Source organism: Paramisgurnus dabryanus, chromosome 9 (genome assembly GCF_030506205.2).
Source record: "Paramisgurnus dabryanus chromosome 9, PD_genome_1.1, whole genome shotgun sequence".
Classification (NCBI taxonomy): Eukaryota; Metazoa; Chordata; class Actinopteri; order Cypriniformes; family Cobitidae; genus Paramisgurnus; species Paramisgurnus dabryanus.
Genome location: NC_133345.1, coordinates 24546898 through 24568758, shown reverse-complemented (window position 1 = coordinate 24568758; position 21861 = coordinate 24546898). Strand labels below are relative to the sequence as shown.

Sequence of the window (21861 nt, the reverse complement as noted above, 5' to 3'; positions counted from 1 at the left end):
AGTCCACACGAGTATTTTTATAACTGGAGTTTTTCCTCCAAAAAAATCCCGTCCACACATGCTCGGTTTAAAAGAAATCTCCGTCCTCATGAAAAAACAAAAACACACTATCAAGCACTGTCAAGAGCATGCCACACCAGCAGGCGGCGATATAACCCAAATCGTAAAGCCACCTTGGCCAGAAGCCTAACATAAGTGCAGTCGCACGGCAAACCCCCCGGTTTTACTGTCTACACGACAACACTGCAACCGGCGTTCCTTAAAATCCTCGCCCTGGCAGGGGTTTTCAAAAATGTTCAGTTTCAGTGCCCTGATACTGTGTTTTCATGTGGATGAACGGCTGAACCGCATAAAAAAGTCACGGTTATAAAAATACCCGTGGCCTTGACTAGGCCTCAGTTCTTGTTGACAGATGGAGCAGATATTACTTTTTTATTTTTTAAACTTTGTCAGGTGGTGCTATAGGGACTTCTTTGAGTGTTTTAGTTATTGGGGGGCCTTTAATGATCCACCTTTACAGAAAGGGTACTCAAAAAACATCAAAGGGAAACAGCTTAAGAATTAGTTGTAGTGATAGTAATGATGTTTTGTCCTAATATTAATTATTAAAAAAGACAGATGAATCCCACATTTGTAAAGGTAACATTTCTATGACTAAATCTATGGACATTTTAGAACCTGTTGTGGTGTTGTAGCCTACATGTACAATGGCAAGAAAAAGTATGTGAACCTTTTGGAATGTCATAGTTTTTTAAATAAATTTGTCATAAAATGTGATCTGATCTTCATCTAAATCAAGGGCATTGACAAACATAATGTGTCTAGAAATAATAACACAAAAATTCTTATCTTTCATGTCTTTATTAAAAACAACCAAAAAAAGTATGTGAACCTTGAGTTTATGACCTCACAAAAAGCAAATTGGAGAGTCACGTTTTAGCACACCTGGAATCTTGTTAAGATAATATTGGAGGTGTGGACTACAGCTACTTTGGCTGATAAAAACGCTCAAACTTTTGGAGTTTGCTCTGCACAAGAAGAACACATTTATGTGAGCCATGCCTCGCCAAAAAGAGCTTTCAGAGGAGTGACAATCAAGAAATGTTGCTTTACAAAGGGTTACAAAGTTATTTCAAAGACTTTAGAATTTCACCAGTCTACAGTTAGGCAAACAATCTACAAATGGAGATGCTTTGGGACTGTTACTCTACCAAGAAGTGGGCACCCAGTCAAAATGACACCAAAAGCACAATATAAAAAAATCAGGTAAAGAAACATCCCTGAATGACAGCCAAAGATTTGAATGCATTATTGGAACTTGCTAACATCTCTGTGCATGAGTCTACAATACAGAAAAAAGCAGGGTATCCACAGCAGGACAATACGAAGGAAGACACTGCTTATTAAAAAGAACATTGCTGCATGTCTAAAGTTTGCAAAAGAGCACATGGACACTCCACAGCGGTATTGGCAAAATGTTTTGTGGACTGATTAAACTAAGATTAAACTATTTGGAAAAAACACATCTGGTATAGAAAGTGCACGGCAGGCATACCATCATGAAAACATCATCCCAAATGTAAAGTATGGTGGAGGAAACATTATGATTTGGGCCTGCTTTGCTGCATCAGGGCCTGGACAGCTTGCAATCATTGAGAGGAAGATGAATTCTTAAGTGTATCAGACAATTCTTCAGGATAATGTGAGAATGTCTGTACATCAGCTGAAACTGTGTAAACGGTGGGTGATGCAAGAGGACAATGTCCCAAAACACCAAAGCAAGTCCACAACAGAATAACAAAATCCGCCTTTTGAAGTGGCCAAGTCAGAGCCTATAAATCCTCCTCGAAGATGTGAAGGCCTGATCCACAGCTACAGGAAGCGCCTGGTTGAAGTTATTGCTAGCAAGGGGGTCAGTCAGATATTAATTTTAAGGGTTCACTTTTTTCACTGCCATTTTGAATGTTGAGTGAGTGTTCAATAAAGACATAAAAGATCCGAATTTTTTGGTGTAATTATTTTTAGACCCATTATGTTTGTCAATGCCCTTGACGAAGAGGAAGATCAAATCACATTTAACAACAAATTTATTCAGAAAGCCATGAAATTCCAAAAGGTTCACATACTTTTTCTTGCCACTGTATTTGTAACTCTACTGATGTTGCAGTGTTTTAAGTCACTTGGGTCCTAGAATTCATAAGAAACATTTTAAATGTAATGCTGACTTGAGCTTTTGGAAGTGTAGACCAGTGGTTCTCAAACTATAGGGGCCCTGAGATTGTGCCAGGGGGCCCCAGTTTTATCACATTAAAAAGGCTATTTATAAGTTTTGTTAATTTCAAATTTTATGATTTGTTAAGTTTAATGTCATAAAAAATTTCTTTGGGGGCATGAAGGGTACAAGTGGGGGCCATCGTACACAAGGGGGGCCGCATACTGAAAAAGTCAAAACCACTGTCTAATAAACTTTCACTAAGTTGACTGCAACTCAAATCACGTTTTTAAAATTTTCTTTGGCTTTAAATTTTAAGTGAATGCAATGATCAACACAAAATTATTTATTGCATTAGAATCATCATTAATAAAGCTTTTTTTAAAACAAGTAAAAAAGACTTTGACAGCAACTAAATTAAATGAACAGAATTACTTATCTACACTCCAAGGTGCTTTAAAGGGTTATTCAGTGCACATATTATATACAAGTGTATATAATGCCATTGAATAACCATTTTTAGTTTCCCAGAGAACCAAACTCTTTAGTCTAAGGTTCTTAGAGATTTCTTATGTGTTTATAGACAGTATATTATGTGTTTTTTCAAACGTGAGAACGTTTTTTTGCAACATCAAGTTAAAGGTTTCTCATGAACATACGCAGAGAACCTTTCAGGGCCCTTTGTGTTCACCATGCAAAACAACGCCTTTGATGAGTTATAATAAAAGGTGCGAGTTTGCCATCTAGTGGACAGACTATGTATGACTAATGGGATTTAATAAGGATTTAAACAAATATTTTACGTGCACATATTTGTTGATCACACATTGATAATTACTTACTATGCTCCGCCTGTGTCAAGTGTAAAGCAAACAATCCACTGTAAACTGCTACACTTCGTCTGTGAGTCATCTGTCTACACACACAGATTAAACATAATATATAACTACATTTTATTAACGCTACCCTGAAACATATACATGCAATTATAACATATAAATGGAATTTAAAAAAAAATTAAAATGCATATATAATCAGTTCCCGTTATTGTGTTTGAAAACGCGCTCTGAGTTTTGAACAAGAGCCTACTGAATATTAATACAAAACGTACGTTCTGGTCACGTGCCAGGAGTCTGATCACGCCTGCGCCAGAGAAACAAGATGGCGGAGAGTGCGGAATTGAAGGTAAAGTGTAGCCCGCAATTTACTTTCAATACATCATTCACACAAGCTTTTTTGGGCTATACTGTCGGCCCGATGTGGTTATGAGATTAATTTTAAGCGAGGTGACGTGTCGTATTTGATTTAAGTGCGCTTTAGGAGCAGTTTTGTGACCGTTTGAAGGGACACTGTTATTGTTGTGATAGAGCCAGCTAGCTACCTGCTAACTCGCACAGCTGTGTGCCTGCTGGAGTGAAATTATCCCTCCACATGCTAAACTGGGATTAAAACAGATTTTTGCTTGCTTAACTTTAAACGGGATGATTATATGATGTATAGACCGTTAGATGTGTCAGTTTTCGGTACACAGCAGTATGTGGGTGGTGCGTAGGCTGTTAACAGGCTGAAGATTCGGTGCTTTGACAGTCAAAATTACTGTTATCTTGCTACATTTATTAAATCGGACAACAGATCTGTCATATAACCTAGAAAACAGTCTATGTAGACAGTATTTTATGCGTTTTTTCAAACGCGTGAAACGGACCTATGTCAAAAATAGAAAATGCTGTATAAAAATGATACTATATTTGAGACACAGCGTATTGGGCCTGTGTCGTTTAGTTTCATAAACAGTTAGTTTTGTGTTACTTGGTTGGGGTTATGTTTATTTAGCTGTGCTATTTACACTGACAGGCTTTGTGGAGTTATTTGATTCAAGACAATGCCATGAGTTTGGTAACCTTTATTAAGGCAAATAAAAATACACCTGTTGTTGTTTAATGCTGCAATATTGGTCTGTACTAATGGTTTTGATTACCTATGTAGTCTTATTTCAAATCACGAGGTAGACTATCATCATTGCCAGTGTTAATAAACTGCTTTTCATGCTATTGCGGATTTAGAAGTGCGTCAAAAGTGTGGCTTAAATTTTGTTGGCAAGTTTGAATGAGAGGGTGATCTGATTGTGTTTAGAAATACTTGTTTCCTAAACTGCAATAAAAATGATATTTAGTCTGATAACATAGCCCCAAAGCACAAGCAATTTTTTTTATTCCTCTGAAGGCTTTATTTGGGCATAACACAGTGTATCATGTTACTCTCAGTGGTAATAAAACCAGTAATTTTGCAGAGAGCAAAACAGGGAGATAAGATGCACTCTTTTTAAATCCTCCATTGCCTATATTGCTCACAATCCAATGAGAAATGTTTTTAGGTTAACTACTGTTATGTAATTTTAGATATAGCTGAAATGTGTCAAAATAATAGATTTAAGTTGTACCGTGTGTGTAGGCAATAATGAAAGGGCAGTTTCGTTTTTCCATGGCATTTAAAGGTTGCAAATGGTGAGGCCAAAATTGTATCGGAGTGCAGAGGTGCTATATATGAAAATGAAAAACATTTGCTACCAAAACACAAATAGAAAGTGTTAGGAAAATAAACTGTAGGGCTGGTTTTAAATTTAGATTCAGTCAAAATAGTAAATGAAAATTTAGTGTGCCAACTTGGGGCTGTCAGGGGACTACAAAGATTGGCCACACATTTCGAAAGTAACGTGGGACGAAAGTAACAGAGCGATTTTCTCCTTGCATCCCAAACTACGACAGCATCTTTAGCACACAACCCTTGAAAAAGCTGACAAATATCGCGTTATTTCCTTACCTTTTTGCGCATCTGGGTCCGGAAAGCTGTTTTTAACCATAAGTAAATTCCTAAAGCAGTAATTTTTTCTTATAACGTGTTGTATTTCTTGTTTCATGTGTTACAGTACTGATCAATCTACAGGTTATTTGGTGCTCTAACACATCCTGAAGTTTGACATCTCAGAGTTTAATAAAAGTAAATTGGGTTTAAATATCAGGATTTCAAGTCGGGACGAAAGTAACACTTGTTACTTGGGTGATTAGTTGGGTTTAATTATTTTTTGCAAAGATAAATGACAAAATATGTTTGCAGTTACATATAAACAAGGTCATAGTCATGTATATTTACTAAAAACAAGTGTAACACAAAAATCTATCTTGTTTTGTTGTGTTACTTTTGACCTATCTGTGTGTTGCTTTCGTCCCTGCTGACAGGGTCAAGAGTAACAATGTGCTACTTATCTTTTAAGTAAGTTTTACATTTGTTCACATTTGTAATCTTCTAAGTCATTTTTACATTTGTTCAAAATATTACCTGGTATTGATAGACCACACTTGTGAGTTATTGACCACAGGATCTTTGTCTAAAACATCTTTTTAAAATTAAGTTAAAAAAAAAAAATGGTACTCCCCCTGCTCTCCCCTACTACACAGAGCCGTATTTCACAGAGAAGCTAGGCAAAATAGCATTTATAATCGTGGAAAATCATCTCCAATAATCTATGCGATTTTGCCCAGCTCCTCTGTGAAATATGGCTCTGTGTAGTAAATGCCGCTCCATTTAAAAGCAGGTGATGGCGATTTACTACTAATCACCCAACCGGCTTTACTGATGAGATATGCATGAGAATCGCATGAATCCATTTCCGCTCCTACTAGTTTAATTACTTCGGGTCCCGGGTCTGATTAACACTCGAGATGATTGGAGAACACCCAGCCGTGATCAGAGTCAGTCAGTGCTAACGTGCTACAGCGCATGTCCAGTCTTAAGCGCTCCTCCGGTTTATATAGACTAACAACAACTAGCTCCTGTTTTAAACTTGCGACCACAAGCTACACTTTTTTCTCCCACTTTTTAATGAAATCTTTTTATATGTAAAATGTTCGCTCACAGAGATAGCAGCAAATAAAGCAATGCTAATGTCAAGCTCATTGCACTGTACGAGAAATCATTATTATAGTTCAAAGGCAAACAGTCCTCATTATGTAAGATGACTCAAGATAAAATAAAGTCACCCGTCACAGTGACAGCACATAGATTTTTGAGTCTGGAATAATAAGTGGATTAAGTTCTTGGAGAGGAATAATATGAATATTATGGATTGTATGCATATGTCAGGCAACTTACAAAGGAGAATGCTTCTAGGGTAAGACAATTTATTTTCAAAACTTGTTTACTGAATTAATAGCAATGTGCTGTTGAATATGTGCCGACCTGGTCCAGCTACTAAATAATAGGAGCTTGGGTATAACATTTGTGGTTGTGCACGGGTCTAGGTCGGTTCCCACCTCCCTCTGGGGCAAGTTCACACAAGGTTTGCATATGGTGGTGTGTTTTTGATGATAGCCTTCCTAAAATTATATCCTATTTTATTCCCAAAAAGAAGAAATATCCCAGTATATTGTCTTGCATACAGTATCACAGCTTATCGCATTGAATCATACTGCAACCTAGGGCTGGGCGATATGGAGTGAAACTTATATCTCAATATATATTTGCTATATCTCGGTGGGCGATATATATCTTGATGGCTTTGTGTGAAAAATACCCTCCCCAAAAAAACTACTGCAAAACAAATATGCCAAGTTCCACAAGGTCTTTTTTTATTAAGTGCAAAGAGGTAGTTCACTTAGGAACAAAGTACTTCTGCAGCATTTTAAAAAAAATATTAAAATAATTATAATTTAACTATAAAATAAGAAAATTTGAGAGAGAGAGAGAGCGAGAGAGAGAGAGAGAGAGAGAGAGAGAGAGAGAGAGAGAGAGACTACTGCTAACCTTTGTTTAGTCATGATAAACTAGATCAGTCGTCTTCTCTGCCAGTAACATCCGTGACTGAGGACGTTTACGCGAAAAAGAAAGTATACGGAGGAACGGACATTAAAGCACCGCCACCTTTTCGCTGTCAAGAGAGAGAGAGAGACGCGCGCGATCGAAATGCTTTACGCAACGAGAGAGAGAGGGGTGCGCTGAGCGCTCGCAACAATGAATTTAAGCCGTTTTAAACGGTAAAATATACATGTCAGGGCTCCAGACTGCCACCAAATGGTGGCATTTTGCCACCAAAATTTGAGATTGTGCCACTGAATTTTACATCCAGTCGCACATGTGCGCCCAGCAAATGTGACCTTTTTTTGTGATGTGACACTGAATTTGAAACAGCACATTATACTTTTTCTGCATCTATCATTAAAGTATTTATTAGTAATACAGTGGAAATTAGTAGAAATGTGAATATTTGGTAAGCATGTTGATTTACGGTGTGTGCCCCTAAATTTTCTGGTTGCGCCCCTACAATTTTCAGTTGGGGGCCACTGTGCTCCTAGTGAAAAAAGTAAGTCTGGAGCCCTGCATGTAAATGGGAATCATGGAAGATCTATTCGTGGTGGCCAGTGTTGATTGCGTGAGGAAATGAGACAACACGCGAGAGGGGAGGGGGAACAAAAACAAGGAGGCGGGGGCGAGCACAGCACACAGAGAAGGCAATCAGAATTAAATACAAACATTATATCGATATATACGATATGTCAAAATCCATTTCGTGGGCTAAAAATATATCGATATAGTTTGAATATCGAGATATTGCCCACCGCAACCCTTGTTTAGGGATACGTATTGTATTGCCAGATTCTTGCCGATACACACCCTAATATTTATTTACTGTGCAAATTCAGTGTCAACAATATATATGATTGATTACTATTAAGTGTGTTGTTGTCAAAATGTGATGAAAAGGGAAGCGCTCAGTTTTTTTTTCTTCATTTTCTGATTTGATAATATACTAGCAAGTGACATGCTGTTTTATTGTGCTGGTGAACAATCTCATTTTCATTGCGTATAGTGACAATTTCCCTGATCTCTGCCTTATTCTAGTTTGCAAACATTACTTGCCATGAATGTTAATCTTCTGTCAAAGGGGGCTGTACGACAACTTCTTGTTGCGATGACACGAGCATCCTTACTACAACACAACCCTTACGGCATTGTTTGTGCCATTTGTTCACACAGGACACGTCCTGTAAATGTTACGGCATTGTAACTAGGTCCACTTTACATAAGCGATCCCAGAATTAATACAGGACATGTTCACACAGAAGACACGTTCTCAACATGATGGGATTTTCTAGAATCAGTGTGCAGTGTGAATGGGGTTATTGAGAGTGAGGAGTTGTCGTGATGGTACAGAGCTCCTCCCCCTTTCCGCCATGTTGGCAGGATTCCGGCGGCAGAACATGATTGTTTACGTGTGTTTTTAGCTCGGTAGTAGATGAGGTTTTTTGCAATTCTACACTGTTTTACCATGCCTGGCGGTAACTGCTGCGTTAAAAACTACTCCAGCACATCACACGATACATATGGAAAACATTGGAACAGTGGAATACAGTTTTTAGGTTACCGAAATGGAGACACCATTATGCATAACAAAGACATCTCAAACAATGGCATATTTGCTTTAAAAATGTCATAATTGAACGAATGACACTTAATAACAGTTGTCATAAACATGCATAAAACCTCCTTTGTATTCATCATGACATGTGTCATGTCATAAATAATTATGAAGGTTTTATGTCAGTCTTATCCCTTCAAGTAAAGTGTTGGAAACGTTTGTGTATATTGAACCGTTCAATTTGAACGTCTCGTTACAACCTAGTGTTTAGAAACCGTCGCAGTTAATTACTTTGTCATTTTGGGCAAAAAGGGTCTGCTAAATGCAATGTAACTTAATTTCAATACACTAAACGCAAGTGAAGAAACGTAAGTTACCTTTGCCAGTACAATGCTGTTTGTGAGCTTGTTCCTGTAAGGTTTCTTTTCTTTCGCCTTGCTTTATACATTTTCTTTATCGTATTTGTAGATCGTCTCCGAAATAATAAATTAAAAGAGGTCTGGAAGTCGCGTCTCTGTGAAGTTGCCCCTGGCAACTGATAGCGTCACCTACCATCATGGCCGACCAGCGCAGACCCCGCCCAAATCGGCACGTGACTCCTCACTCTCAATACTCATGTCATCCTATTGCCAGCATGTGAGATTGTAGAAACTATTGCAATAGTTTGAGGGTCGAAATCTCTGGAGTAGTATGAATGGCAGGTGTAACCGTAACAAAAGTAATAGGTTTTATAAAAATTCACTTATGTAAATGTTGACAGAGAGAGTAGCACACTAGCACAGATTTAAAAACTCATGAGGTTTGAGGTTAGGATTACATGAAGATGTAGCTGATGGTCCACTTCTTTTTCCTTTATCTTCATGGTGGCCCTCATTAAGACATTAAGCTTATCCTAATAGCTCTAAATATGGGAGGATTTTGCTCAAGCTCCCTTCAGCCTCTTCCATATGCTGGCTGACATAGCTATACAAGTTAAGACATCTCAAACAAGCATTTTAGTCTTGGACTAGATTTAAGCCCTGTCTGTGAAACATAATTTTAAGTCACACTTATGTAAAAAAAGGAGCTTAAACAGTTAACATTAGTATTAATGTTTAGTATTAAACAGTGACAAACAGATACAGAATTTTTTTATTTGTGATAAACGCTTTGGCCCGTTAGCCATTTTCTTGAAACAGGCTTTCTTTGAGACTTTAAATAAATGTGTTTGCATTGTGCTTGCACTGTTTGCATTTTCAATGTTTGCATTTATCACATCAGTTATCTCCTGTTTCCTGTCTTTTTGTAAAAACAGCAAATGGTGATGAGCCTTCGTGTCTCAGAGCTTCAGGTTCTCCTGGGATACGCAGGTCGTAACAAGCATGGACGTAAGCACGAACTCTTGACCAAAGCGCTACACTTGTTGAAAGCAGGCTGCAGCCCAGCCGTACAAATGAAGATCAAGGAGCTCTACCGCCGCCGCTTCCCCACAAAGATGGTATCTCCGACAGACCTCTCACTCCCGGGAATACACGCCAGCTCTGGTGGGGCTCCCGCGGGACTGCCCAGCAGCCTGGCCCACTTGGGATTCGATGGGCACGGCTCACCCTCTCTACTACCTGTCACACTGCTTGGGCCAAAGCACGAGCTGGGCCTGCCCCACCTGCCCTCCACCCTACACCCAGTCCATCCAGACGTCAAACTCCAGAGGCTGCCCTTCTACGATGTTCTCGATGAGCTGATCAAGCCAACCAGTTTAGGTAAATAATACAGGCTCCACCTTAAGCCTCCCACGCACTGATACAAACATAAATGTGCTCTTCTAGTGATTTATGGCTTATCAGATTGGACAAAGGCCAAGCTATATTTAGTCAACATGGTCTTGCTAAGACTCAGAGGGCAGTGTTAATAGAAGATATTTCATTTTGCACAAAATGAGAGGTTGTGCCTTTATTCAGTCTATTATCAGTTTTTGTGTTCTCTGAAATCGAACTCCATGAACTTTGTTGTTAGTATAGACGGTTTCATTAGACGCACGTGCGCCTTTGCAGGCTTTATGCTCTTGATTTTTTTTTTGAGGTTATTGGGATACATTGGATCTGTGGTCCAATCCATTTGAGAGAAATTTGATATTAAAATCATGTCAATAGTTTTTCCTTTGGAGGGACATAAACTGCAAAGTTAAGATTTAGGAATCATTTAGGCTAAACTCTGGTTGATTGCTTAAAGCCGCATTTTGTAACTTTGCCCCTCTATTGCTACTTTACACATGTTTAGGGGGGTTGAAGTCAGATGATGTCAAACTGACATATCCCTTGAAATTGTACCGAACTGCTCAACTTATAAATCATTATTTTAAGTGTACCGTTGCGAATCTAAGACAATGGTTTGGATGCACTTGCTCAGTCAGTAGCACTTTAAATTAAGTCTTGGTTCTTAACCAAGGCTTAGCTCATTTTGGATTATGGAGCCAAGTTACTTTATTTCAGGTTTCATTATATTGTAAGTGCTCTTACAGAGTTCAATTCGAGTGCAGTTTGTTAAATAATACGTTTTTTTCTATGCATGGCTAAGGACCCTATGACAGTAAATTGCTTTTGAAGCAACTCCTCAAGCCCCTTCGCATTGAAAAACCTTTCAGTGGCGATGTAATGAAAATGAGTTGTGAATTTTGAATAAAATAGTTTGAGTTGAAAGAGCAAACAGTATTGTAAGAGTCAAGATTAATCATCTGCCATATTTTCTATGTTAAACACTTCAAGTGGAATAGATTTGCCTCTTCACAAGACTACTCAAGTGGTCAAAAAACACCTTTTTATTTCAGTCTGATGTCTCTTTTATTAAGTTCAGCCATCAGTGTGTGCTGTGTGGAGTGTCTGTAAAAGTGCAGATAGAGCTTCCTCTTATCTTTGCTTCTTTTAAGGAGATTGGATTATGCAACGTTGAGTTATTTTTGGCTCTGTTTGACTTTGAACTTAAATAAACTACACTTAAAAGTCAGACTTACATTTTTACTCTCAAGAGAAAAGCCTCCAAAACATTCATCTTGTCAGAATCCACTATCTATTAAACATGGATTGTATTACTGCTACTCCTGTAAGAAGCCTGTTTAATTTTGTCGATACTTTTGAAAAAGGCTTTTACCAAGTCAATTCAAATGTAGTTTGACAGTTTTTAGAGAAAATGAATGGGTGGCACAATGGCTTTGTGTTGCCTCACAGCAAGAAGGTCCCTGGTTCGAGCTCTGGCTAGGTCAGGTGGCCTTTTTATGTAGAGTTTGCATATTCTCCCGGTGTCAGCGTCGATTTACTCGCTAGGTTTACGTGGGTGCTCTGGTTTCCTCCCACAGGCCAAAAACATGCAAGTTAGTTGAGTTGGAAAAACCAAATTCCCCCTCCCCCAACATGTGTATGGATCAACTTGTGTATGGATTAACCAGTTCTCAACATGAATATAGCCATAGATGCTTGAATGACATGAAAAATAAAGAAAGTTTTTCACGGTTATTCTGTATAATTAAACCTGACTCTCTCAATAAACATGGCCATAGAAGCTGGCATGGAGTTAAAAAGAAAAATACGAATTTTACGGTGTTGCTAAGTCCCTTTAGGGAAGCGGCATTTATTTCAGTTCTGTCTACTTAAATAGGTTAATATAGATATCTCTGAAATCGCATGCTTAAAGCACAATTAAACTACATGTTTCTGACCAAGAATTAAAAATGACATCAACTGTACCATAACTTCTGCTTCTCAAGCTTAAATTGCACAAAAAATCCAATTTTTGAGGTCGCTTCACAGCTAATATGCATTTAACATATTGGCAAATGCCTCACGTGACCTCGTATAGAGCCTCATTCTCGAGAAACGTCAGTCTTTATCAATTGATGATGGGTTTTTATCTAGAAGTCGGGACTTGCGTCGCCAGAGCGGCCATATTGAGCGTTGCATTCATACTAGTAGGAGTGCTTAGTCTTGTGTTACATTTAATATCTTTTTGTTTGCTTATAGGTCTTGTCGTTCACTGATCAGACGCTATTTTGAATGAATTCATGTATTTCATCTAGTTTTCATTAGGGATGCACCGGTAGGATTTTTTTGGGCCGATACCGATTTAAACACTTGTATACAATACTATACAGTTGGTCTATTAGCAAGTTTATTTCTGCATCAAATTATTTTTACTGAACATGGATTTGATCTAATTAACATTCAACTGACCAACATAATAAGAGAGGCACAAATTAAGCTAAAACAAATATAATAAGACAACATGACAACCTTCAAAGGTTGCTATTCAGCATTTATTTTATTAGCAACATTAACTCATTTTTTTTACATATAATGGATTTCTTTATCCAGTTAATGAATAAAAAATCGGTATCGGCCTTTCTCGTGCTATTGTCGATATGCCGATGGTGTCAAATTCATCAAAAATCGGCCGATACATATCGGCGGCCGATGCATTGGTGCATCACTAGTTTTCATTTAGTCATTAACTCTTTCGCCACCATTGACGAGTTATCTTGTCAATTAGGAAAAAACGATTCCTGCCAATGACGAGTTTTTCTGGCTTTCCGCCATACCGCTATTATCGAACTCTACCGCACTTCCGCAACTTATAAAACTCTGAAGTATCGCCCTAGGGCAAGCAGCTGCATGTCCATGGTTGTTTTGAAGATTGCTCTGCATCTGATCTCTATCAAAAGTCCTTCACAAAAATTGCATTTTCTCAGCTTTTTGCTCAAAATGTGGTGTTTTTGAAGATTCATACCTGTATTTAAGAGGTTATGTTCATTAAAAGAGAACTAATGAAGGTAGGATGAAACTTTATTTTTGTTTGAAAACTGAGGGTCTTTTCGTTCATTTGATATATTGTATGTTATTATATTTAAAGAAGGCATAAAACGTTTGTGAAAATCATGAAACATGCTACCGCTGGCTGGCAACTTTTTTAAAAAAAATGCTGGCGGCGAAAGAGTTAAAAGCTTTTAATTTTTTTTTTGTTTGTTTATTAAAAATGTGACTTTAAGCTAGTCTTCAAACTTAGAAGATCATTGACGCTTATTAAATCTTGGAACTTTTTCACATTTTATTTGCTTTTATTGACAGTGTGATGCTCTAATTCTTCCACAACTGTCTTCTCTTTTTCTCTTTTACAGCCTCAGACAGCAGTCAGAGGTTTCAGGAAACGTGTTTTGCTTTTGCGCTCACGCCTCAGCAAGTTCAACAGATCAGCAGTTCAATGTAAGTGCAGGGGAGGGATATTAAATGACATTGTTTGATGGGCTAACGTGCTTCAAGTGTTTGAAAAGGTCCTAACTCATTTCGAGCTTAGAATAAATATGTAACCCTAGCCATTTTCAACATCAGGTCCATGAAGCCACTAAATTAAAAGCAGCTGCTAAATGGTTAATCTTGCCTTATTAGCAATATTTCTCTTGAGCTAACAGAATACACTAGAGATTATCAAACGTTCCCGAGCGATCCGGTAACATGTTTGGTATGCTTTTCTCTCCTACGCTCTCTATCACACATTCCTTTTCTCCCACCCTCTTGTCTCCTTAGGGACATCTCTGGGACCAAATGTGACTTCAGCGTACAAGTACAGCTAAGGTATGATAAGACAATCATTTCCTCAAATAAAAAAAATAAAAATAAATAAAACCAGTGGTGTGAGTATTTGTTATTGTTTTGTATTATCCCAGTATCTAATAATCGAATGTTTTGGCTAACATTTAAAATGAAGCATTCTTTGTAAACGCAGTGCATGCCATTGAATATTGTGTATTTTATTTAGCTGTTTGTAGTTTCATGCCTCCATCTGAAGAGCTTTCTTTTGTTTTGCTTGCTGAGAGAGTCTTGGAAGTCTTTCCCACACATTCCTAATAGAATCTCAATGCATATTTTTCAGGTTTTGCTTATCTGAAACAAGTTGTCCTCAGGAAGACCATTTCCCACCCAACCTTTGTGTTAAAGTGAATGGAAAACCCTGTAACCTCCCTGTGAGTCTGGATTTTTTTTAGTCACACATCAGCAAGCTCATTTTATTCTACAGCCAAAAACAAAGAGAATGGGTTGCATATATTATGTGTCTTCAAGGACTTTAAAATTACGAGTTATATATATGTGACCCCCTGGACCACACAAACAGTTGTAGGGGTACATTTTTTAATTTAAATAAGATTTATACATCATCCAAATGTAAAGTAAATAAGCGTTCCATTGATGTATGATTTGTTAGGACAATATTTGACAAACGCTTTGAAAAACTGGAATCTGAGGGTGCAAAAAATCTAAATATTTAGAAGATCGCATTTGCAGTTCAAAGTCCAAATGAAGTCCTTAGCAATGCATATTACTAATCAAAAGGTTCAGCGCTCTCTACTGGCTTACCACTGTAATGACATTGTTGACTGAATGGGGAAATTCTAAGTTTTTACATAAAAACCAAAACCAAACTTGTATGGGAAATCCCCAAAGAGCGGATGGCAACAAGTAGTTTGTAGGCGAGTTTCAAGCCAATTTTGTTTGCGGTTTTTGCTGCATCCACTCACAAAAATAGATTTTTGATATATTTACGAAAGGAAATTTACTAAATATTTTCATGAAACATGCTCTTTACATAATAAGATTTTTCACATAAAAGAAAAATCTATATTTTACCCATGAAATGTATTTTAGGCTTTTTGTACAAATATACCCATGCGACTTACAGCTGGTTTTGTGGTCCAGTGTCACATATATTATTAATACATTTTTAAAGTAATCTTAATATTTTAAGAATATTTTTGCCTCTTAGGCAATTTTACTCAATTTTGTTGGATGTCTTTAGGGTTATCTTCCTCCCACCAAAAATGGGGTGGAGCCAAAGCGACCGAGCAGACCCATCAACATTACCTCCCTGGTTAGGTTGTCTACAACAGTTCCCAACACCATTGTTGTATCATGGACGTCAGAAATCGGAAGGGTAACAAAATGTTATATCTGTAAAACTGTACATTTAGGAATGCCTTCTGGTGTGAGAGCACCATCATAGTGCTTAAAATAAACATTGGGTTGTCTATACATACAGAGTTACTCCATGGCAGTGTACCTCGTCCGACAGCAGTCCTCCTCAGTTTTGCTACAGAGACTACGGGCAAAAGGCATAAGAAATCCAGACCACTCTAGAGCGCTCAGTAAGTTTACTTTCTGCTTATAATGTATACATAAATGGTGTTTTCTTAGCCAAATTTATTTTATACTTAATATGAAATATAAAAAATAATAATTCAAGATATTTACTGTCATGGAATGATCTTTATAGCAAATAACTTCTTGTAAATAACATAATGAGGATGGGTTTGCAAATAGGGGCACATGACAGATACTTGTATCCCAAATGACATTTTTAGGGTATTTAGGCTTTAAAATTTAAAAATGTTTTTTTTTCTTTGGGTTTTAAATCTATGACCTTGACATTGCTGGTTGAGCCGCAGGAAGGCCTCAAGTGATTCCTAGTCTGTGAAACGGCTAAAAATCTGATTATATGTCCTGTGCTTTTTCCTTCAGTTAAAGAAAAGCTTACCGCTGATCCTGACAGTGAGATCGCCACCACCAGCCTGCGAGTCTCCCTGCTCTGTCCGGTATGTAATGGACCCTGAATGAAGACATTGTTATCTGCACAGGGCTCCTGTTAGACATTAATTTTTTTTATCTTTACAATAGACCGCATTAATTATTTATTTTCTTAGAGTTGTTAATTTCTTCTTCGTTTTATTAAAGCCACGGTGTCCTGAATATAGCCTTCCGGCTTTCCATATTGTATTAATTGTTAATAAGTAATTTGACATGAGAATATACATTGATCCAGCAAAAATCTAAAATTTCATTATAAAGTATAATCATTATATATTATGTGTGTTTGCTTATGTGTAGCTTGGAAAAATGCGTCTGACGATTCCCTGCCGATCACTCACCTGCTCGCACCTCCAGTGCTTTGATGCTACGCTTTATATCCAAATGAATGAAAAGAAGCCCACTTGGGTGTGTCCAGTCTGTGACAAGAAAGCCCCATATGAGCACCTCATCATTGACGGGTCAGCACGGCTTTTACCTTTAACACGTGATTGTGGGCCATCTGAATCTTGTATTTTTTTTCTACATTTATCCTTGATGTAATTTATTGGTTGGCACTTGTAGTATAAATAAGTGTGCATATACCTGTTTGCAAGTTCTGAGATTTTTTTTCCTTGTTTAGATTGTTCATGGAGATTCTGAGCAGTTGTGTGGACTGTGATGAGATCCAGTTTAAGGAAGATGGCAACTGGGCTCCCATGAGATCCAAGAAGGTGGTACAGGAAGTGTCGGCCTCATCAAACGGGATTGATGGTATAATTACGAAAAGTGTTATATTTTTAAATATTTTACCATGTTATAAAAGAATGTTTTACTGTATGCTACTGCATTAATGTTGTTTAATCTTCTCTTTCAGATTCTTGTCGGTCGGTTTTGTCGGAACACAGAAACAGTTCGTCCCATGGTGGTAGCAGTAAGAAGGTAGAGGTGATTGACCTGACGCTGGACAGCTCCTCGGAGGAGGAGGATGATGATGATGATAATGATAATGACGAACCTCCACCTAAAAGAGCCTGTCCATCTTTATCACCCACGTCTCCACCTGTCAACAAAGGGTGAGGGGTCATTCTAATATTTGACATGACATGAAGTTTTGTTATTATTGTGTGTAATGTAATGCAGTACAACATTTAGTTTCATCACACAAACTCTGGTCTTATTTCACAAGGTTTAATAGATTAACCTCAAAATGTGTTTTGTTTAAATTTTGCATATAACTTTTTGTATAATGTTGTTTGAACAGTGAGTTTTTACTGAATTCCATTAAAATAAATCCCTCTTGGCTTGATATTTTGTTATTGCAAAGATGCTCATACGTTTCCCCCCCCAAAAAAAAAATTTGAGTCTTCGTATTTAAATAAATGTTTGGTTTTTTTTCTACAGAGTGTTAAATCTACATCATCAGGCATCTCCACTGGCACGAGCACCCAGCATGCCTGCAGTGGAACCGAACTATATCCCTCCCCCTCCTCCTCTCATCCAGGACTACCGTCACTATTACCACACACCCAGCGACCTGTCAGGTACCAGCATCATTCTAATGCCATAACACAGCTATTATATTATTTTCACCTATTTTAGGTTACTTTAGGTTGTCTTTGTAAAAATGTAAACATTTTGAGTTAGTTTTTCTATTCAAACTTATGCAGATTATTTAAATGAATATGGTTAATATGTCATTTTATATTAAATTACAAGAATACAAATAAGAAACATTTTTAGTAGTGGTCTCTGACTTCTGGTCCTCACTGTAGCTGTAAAACTGAACTTTGGCATATGTTGCTTAATTCTGTCCTACTGATATCTATGACATTAAGCAACAGTTTTATCTTTGAGAGTTGATGATCTGCCTGCTTTAAACATAGCTCTGTTTTATCTACAGATTTGAATTTCTTCTCATTTTTACAAGGTGACAATCACCAGGTAAGTTAACTCATTCGTAAAGCATCATAGTACAGCTAGAGGGCAGCATTGTGCATAAACACAAGTAGTGTGTGTTTAATTTAGGGGCAGTTTTCCTAGTCCCGGGAAGTTCCATTATTGTGTTAAATACAAAAGAAGATATTTTGATAAATGATGGTTAACACACAGCAGATAGTGCCCATTGACTTCCATAGTAGGAAAACAAATTTTTGGAAATATTGTGATAAATGATGATGAAAATATTTTGATAAATTATGTTAAGTACACAATTGATGGTACCCATTAAATTCCATAATATGTTTTTATTCGTACTATGGTAGTCAATGGTCACTATCTGCTGTCTGTTTACCATCATTTCTCAAAATATTTTCTGTGTGTTCATCAGAAAAAAGAACTTCATACTGGTTTAGAACAACATGAGGATAAGTCAATGACAGAATTTTAATTTTAAGGTGAACTATCCCTGTAAGGTATATTTGTAAAAACTACTTAAATGTCCTAATATAACTAAGGCCTAGTCCTGAATTAATCTAAACCCTTTTCGGGAAACCGCCCCCTAGTGTTTAATTTTTTGTAGTCATTATAGACAGACAAATAAAGTACAAACAAAAAAAATCAACATTAGCAGTAGTCTTAAGTGGTTGTTCTTCATCTCTCTCTCTCTTTAGCATTATAACATGGTCATGGCCGCTGCGGCCGCCGCATCGGCCTCCGCACCCACATCAGAAGACCACGAGCTGCTGCTTAACCGCTTTATGCCCTACGGCTCATCTCAGCTGTTCCTGGAGCAGTCGGGGACGGTGCCAAGCAGCTCGCTAGTGCCTGCCAACGGCAGCGGGGGCAGCAGCAGTGGGAGCAGCAGCAGTCTGGTGTCCTCCAGCAGCCTCCGAGACAGCCACGCTCACAGCAACGCCTCCCGTTCACGTTCGGATGCCGCCGCCTCGGTCATATACGGCTCCATCCCAGATGTCATTTCACTGGACTGACCGCAAGGGGGTGCTTGGCACACAGACTAGCCTTTATCACGAACAGCAGGAGGATGAAGAAGAAGCTTGTGCACTCGGATAAAAAGACGGAAAAAAAGAGAACAAAGACTTTTGTAAAGAGAAGAATAAAATTGCTGTGTACAGAGAAGAAAAATCTATTTTCAGTTTTACTTTTGTATATAAACAATAGGACGCTGCCTACCCAGTGAGTGACTTCAGTTGGTATTTTCTTCATGGATACTGAAGATGTTTTTCACTGCTCTGTGTGTTGTTTCTGGATCATCTTATTCTGTACCTTTTATACTATTTTATTTCACCTCAATTATTTCAGTCACAGTAATGAAATGGCAGTCATTTTCATTTTTTGTTTCTGTTTAGTCATGAGACTTCAGCCCTCAGTCATTGTTTGAGGGAATGTCATATTATTTAATGCCATTATCATGTGCAGGTAATTTATTATTGCTTTTAAGTTATGTAGGATGTATGCTGTACAGAAGCATTCCCTTATGCCAACACAGAATCTAGCCACGACTTGCTTGATGGAGGTCACATCCTATTCCAACCGCACATTCTTTCTCATCCTTTATGCATACAAGTGGTGGATTTAAAGAAACAGTCCTCGGATTTCTTGCTTATTTGCTGTTGTATGATTCTTCCAATTGTTTTTTTTTTCGTTGTTGCTCGTCTGTACTAATCATGAAGTGAGGTTTAGAATAGAAGTTCAGGCAATATAGCATACCTCAGTGATCTGTTGGTTCCAGATTTTACCGAAAAATAACCAGAATTATGTTGCGGTATTTATGTGTAAGTAAAAAAAAAATATTTTACATGGGGAAATCACAGAGGCATCATGTTGCGTACCACCATACCAGGGTATATTGAAATTATGTATCTATCAATCCAAAATGTTTTTGTTTTAAGTGGCTTCACTTTTAAAAGCTGTTACTAAAATCCAGCTTCTAAAGTTTAGATGCCCAGATGCACTAGGTTGGTATCATTATCATCAAGAATAGGATATAATTGAAACCACTGCTTTTTGACTTTTTCAATAACAATGACCATACATTTCTATTAATATCATTCAGATTTAGGTGAATAGAATCAAAAGGATTTGACGGCTTGTCATTAAATTTTTATTTAAATATTTTGGCTCCATACACTGACATGTACTCCTAATTTGTTAAATGTCCTGTCTTAATTGCAAAACAGACTGTTCCTGTGTAATGTCATATTTTTGCGAGTTTTTTTTTTAAAGGTTTTTAGTTCCCTGTCAAAGGCATCAATCAGCTGCAATTGAAATTGGAACAGACTGTGATTTGGTAACAATAACAGCCATTATCTGTGACCCCCTCCAGTTAGCTTTATAGGTTTTCAAAGTGCGTTTGAAAGGTGACCTTACTGCAACATTATCTGTGCTGTCTGTTTTTGACTGTATAAAACTGAATTTATTTATTTTATCTATATATTATATTTTTACTATTTGTTTGATCATGCATTACTGTCATGCATTTATTTCATAATTATTTGAGAGCTCTTAACACATGCTTTGCATTGTACAAGTATCTAATTGTGTCCCTGTCTCATATTTTTGTACTATATGAGACACCTGAGGCATTAATTCCACAATGTTAATTGCTGTGTCAAATTCAACATTTGTTGAAATTAAACAATTTAAAGGATAAAAGCTAGCCAAGTGTGCATATCCTCTGGCTCCATTTTGATACGGCTTTGATAGAGCAGATGACTGTTTTCACATTATCTAGGCATTGGATACTAATGGTTAAGTAATTATCTTCCTCCATTAAAAGATGTTGTCTAATGTTGATGAAAGTTAGCACATACTTTTAATCACATTGACTAGATTGCAGCCAGTACGCAGGACAGCCCACTAACCTTCCTTAATGGGTGTTTGCAAGTCATTTAGTCTTTAACTGAGTTTCAAATGAACATAATTGGATTGAGGCATCAATGCGTGTTTAATTTAAATATATCCTTTTGCACTGAGTTACTTAAGTCACAAACTATTTTGTACATTTGGCTTCTCCAATTTGGCAGTTTTTGCATTGAAATAATACATTTCATGTGCCCCCTGCATCATCATATCTGTTTTGTCTTTGAAGTATACCACTAGACAGTCGATTATAGTTGTACCACTAACTGGAAAGTATGAACTCTCTGCCTTAAGTTCTTCTTTTACTGTATGGTACGCTATGGAAAATCATTATGTACAGGAAACCAATACCAGTTTGTATAAAATATTATATGAATAATTTATTATTTCAATTGGGATACATTGTTTACCTAATGAATGTTACTTGTTTATGTAGAAAGCGGTTTAGCTGTAATAAAACAAATGCATTCAATCTTTTCTATTTGTCTTATCTGTATTTTGATTTGTTTGATAAGTGGATATAAAATGCAGGTAATTTTCTATGATCCGTCTATAAACAAACCAACAATGATAATAGGGAATTTATGCATTTGGGAAAAGTTTTTGGCAAAAGCAGTGCATATACATTTTATTAATATGCGCTTTGAACCCACGATGACCTAAATCAGATGCTAATTTAGATGCTTCTAAACGGGCTATACTTGGCTTCATTGTTAAAGGAAAACACCACAGTTTTTCAATAGTTTACTAGTTCTTACCTCAACTTGGATGAATTAATACATACCTATCTTTTTTCAATGCGTGCACTTTTAATCTTTGTACAGCGTTTCTTGAATGTG

The 21861-nt window shown here is 37.3% G+C and overlaps 1 protein-coding gene across 1 annotated transcript; it reads left to right on the top strand.

Moving 5' to 3' along the window:
* The first annotated feature begins 3369 nt into the window (after positions 1-3369).
* Positions 3370-21494, top strand: pias1b (protein inhibitor of activated STAT, 1b). Its single transcript, XM_065283246.2, has 14 exons — positions 3370-3397; positions 9919-10363; positions 13765-13849; positions 14171-14218; positions 14517-14607; positions 15438-15572; positions 15678-15783; positions 16157-16230; positions 16523-16683; positions 16845-16975; positions 17079-17277; positions 17606-17745; positions 18105-18145; positions 18814-21494. The coding sequence occupies exons 1-14, from the start codon at positions 3374-3376 to the stop codon at positions 19129-19131; spliced, it is 1998 nt and encodes a 665-aa protein (XP_065139318.1). The 5' UTR covers positions 3370-3373; the 3' UTR covers positions 19132-21494.
* Positions 21495-21861: the final 367 nt, after the last annotated feature.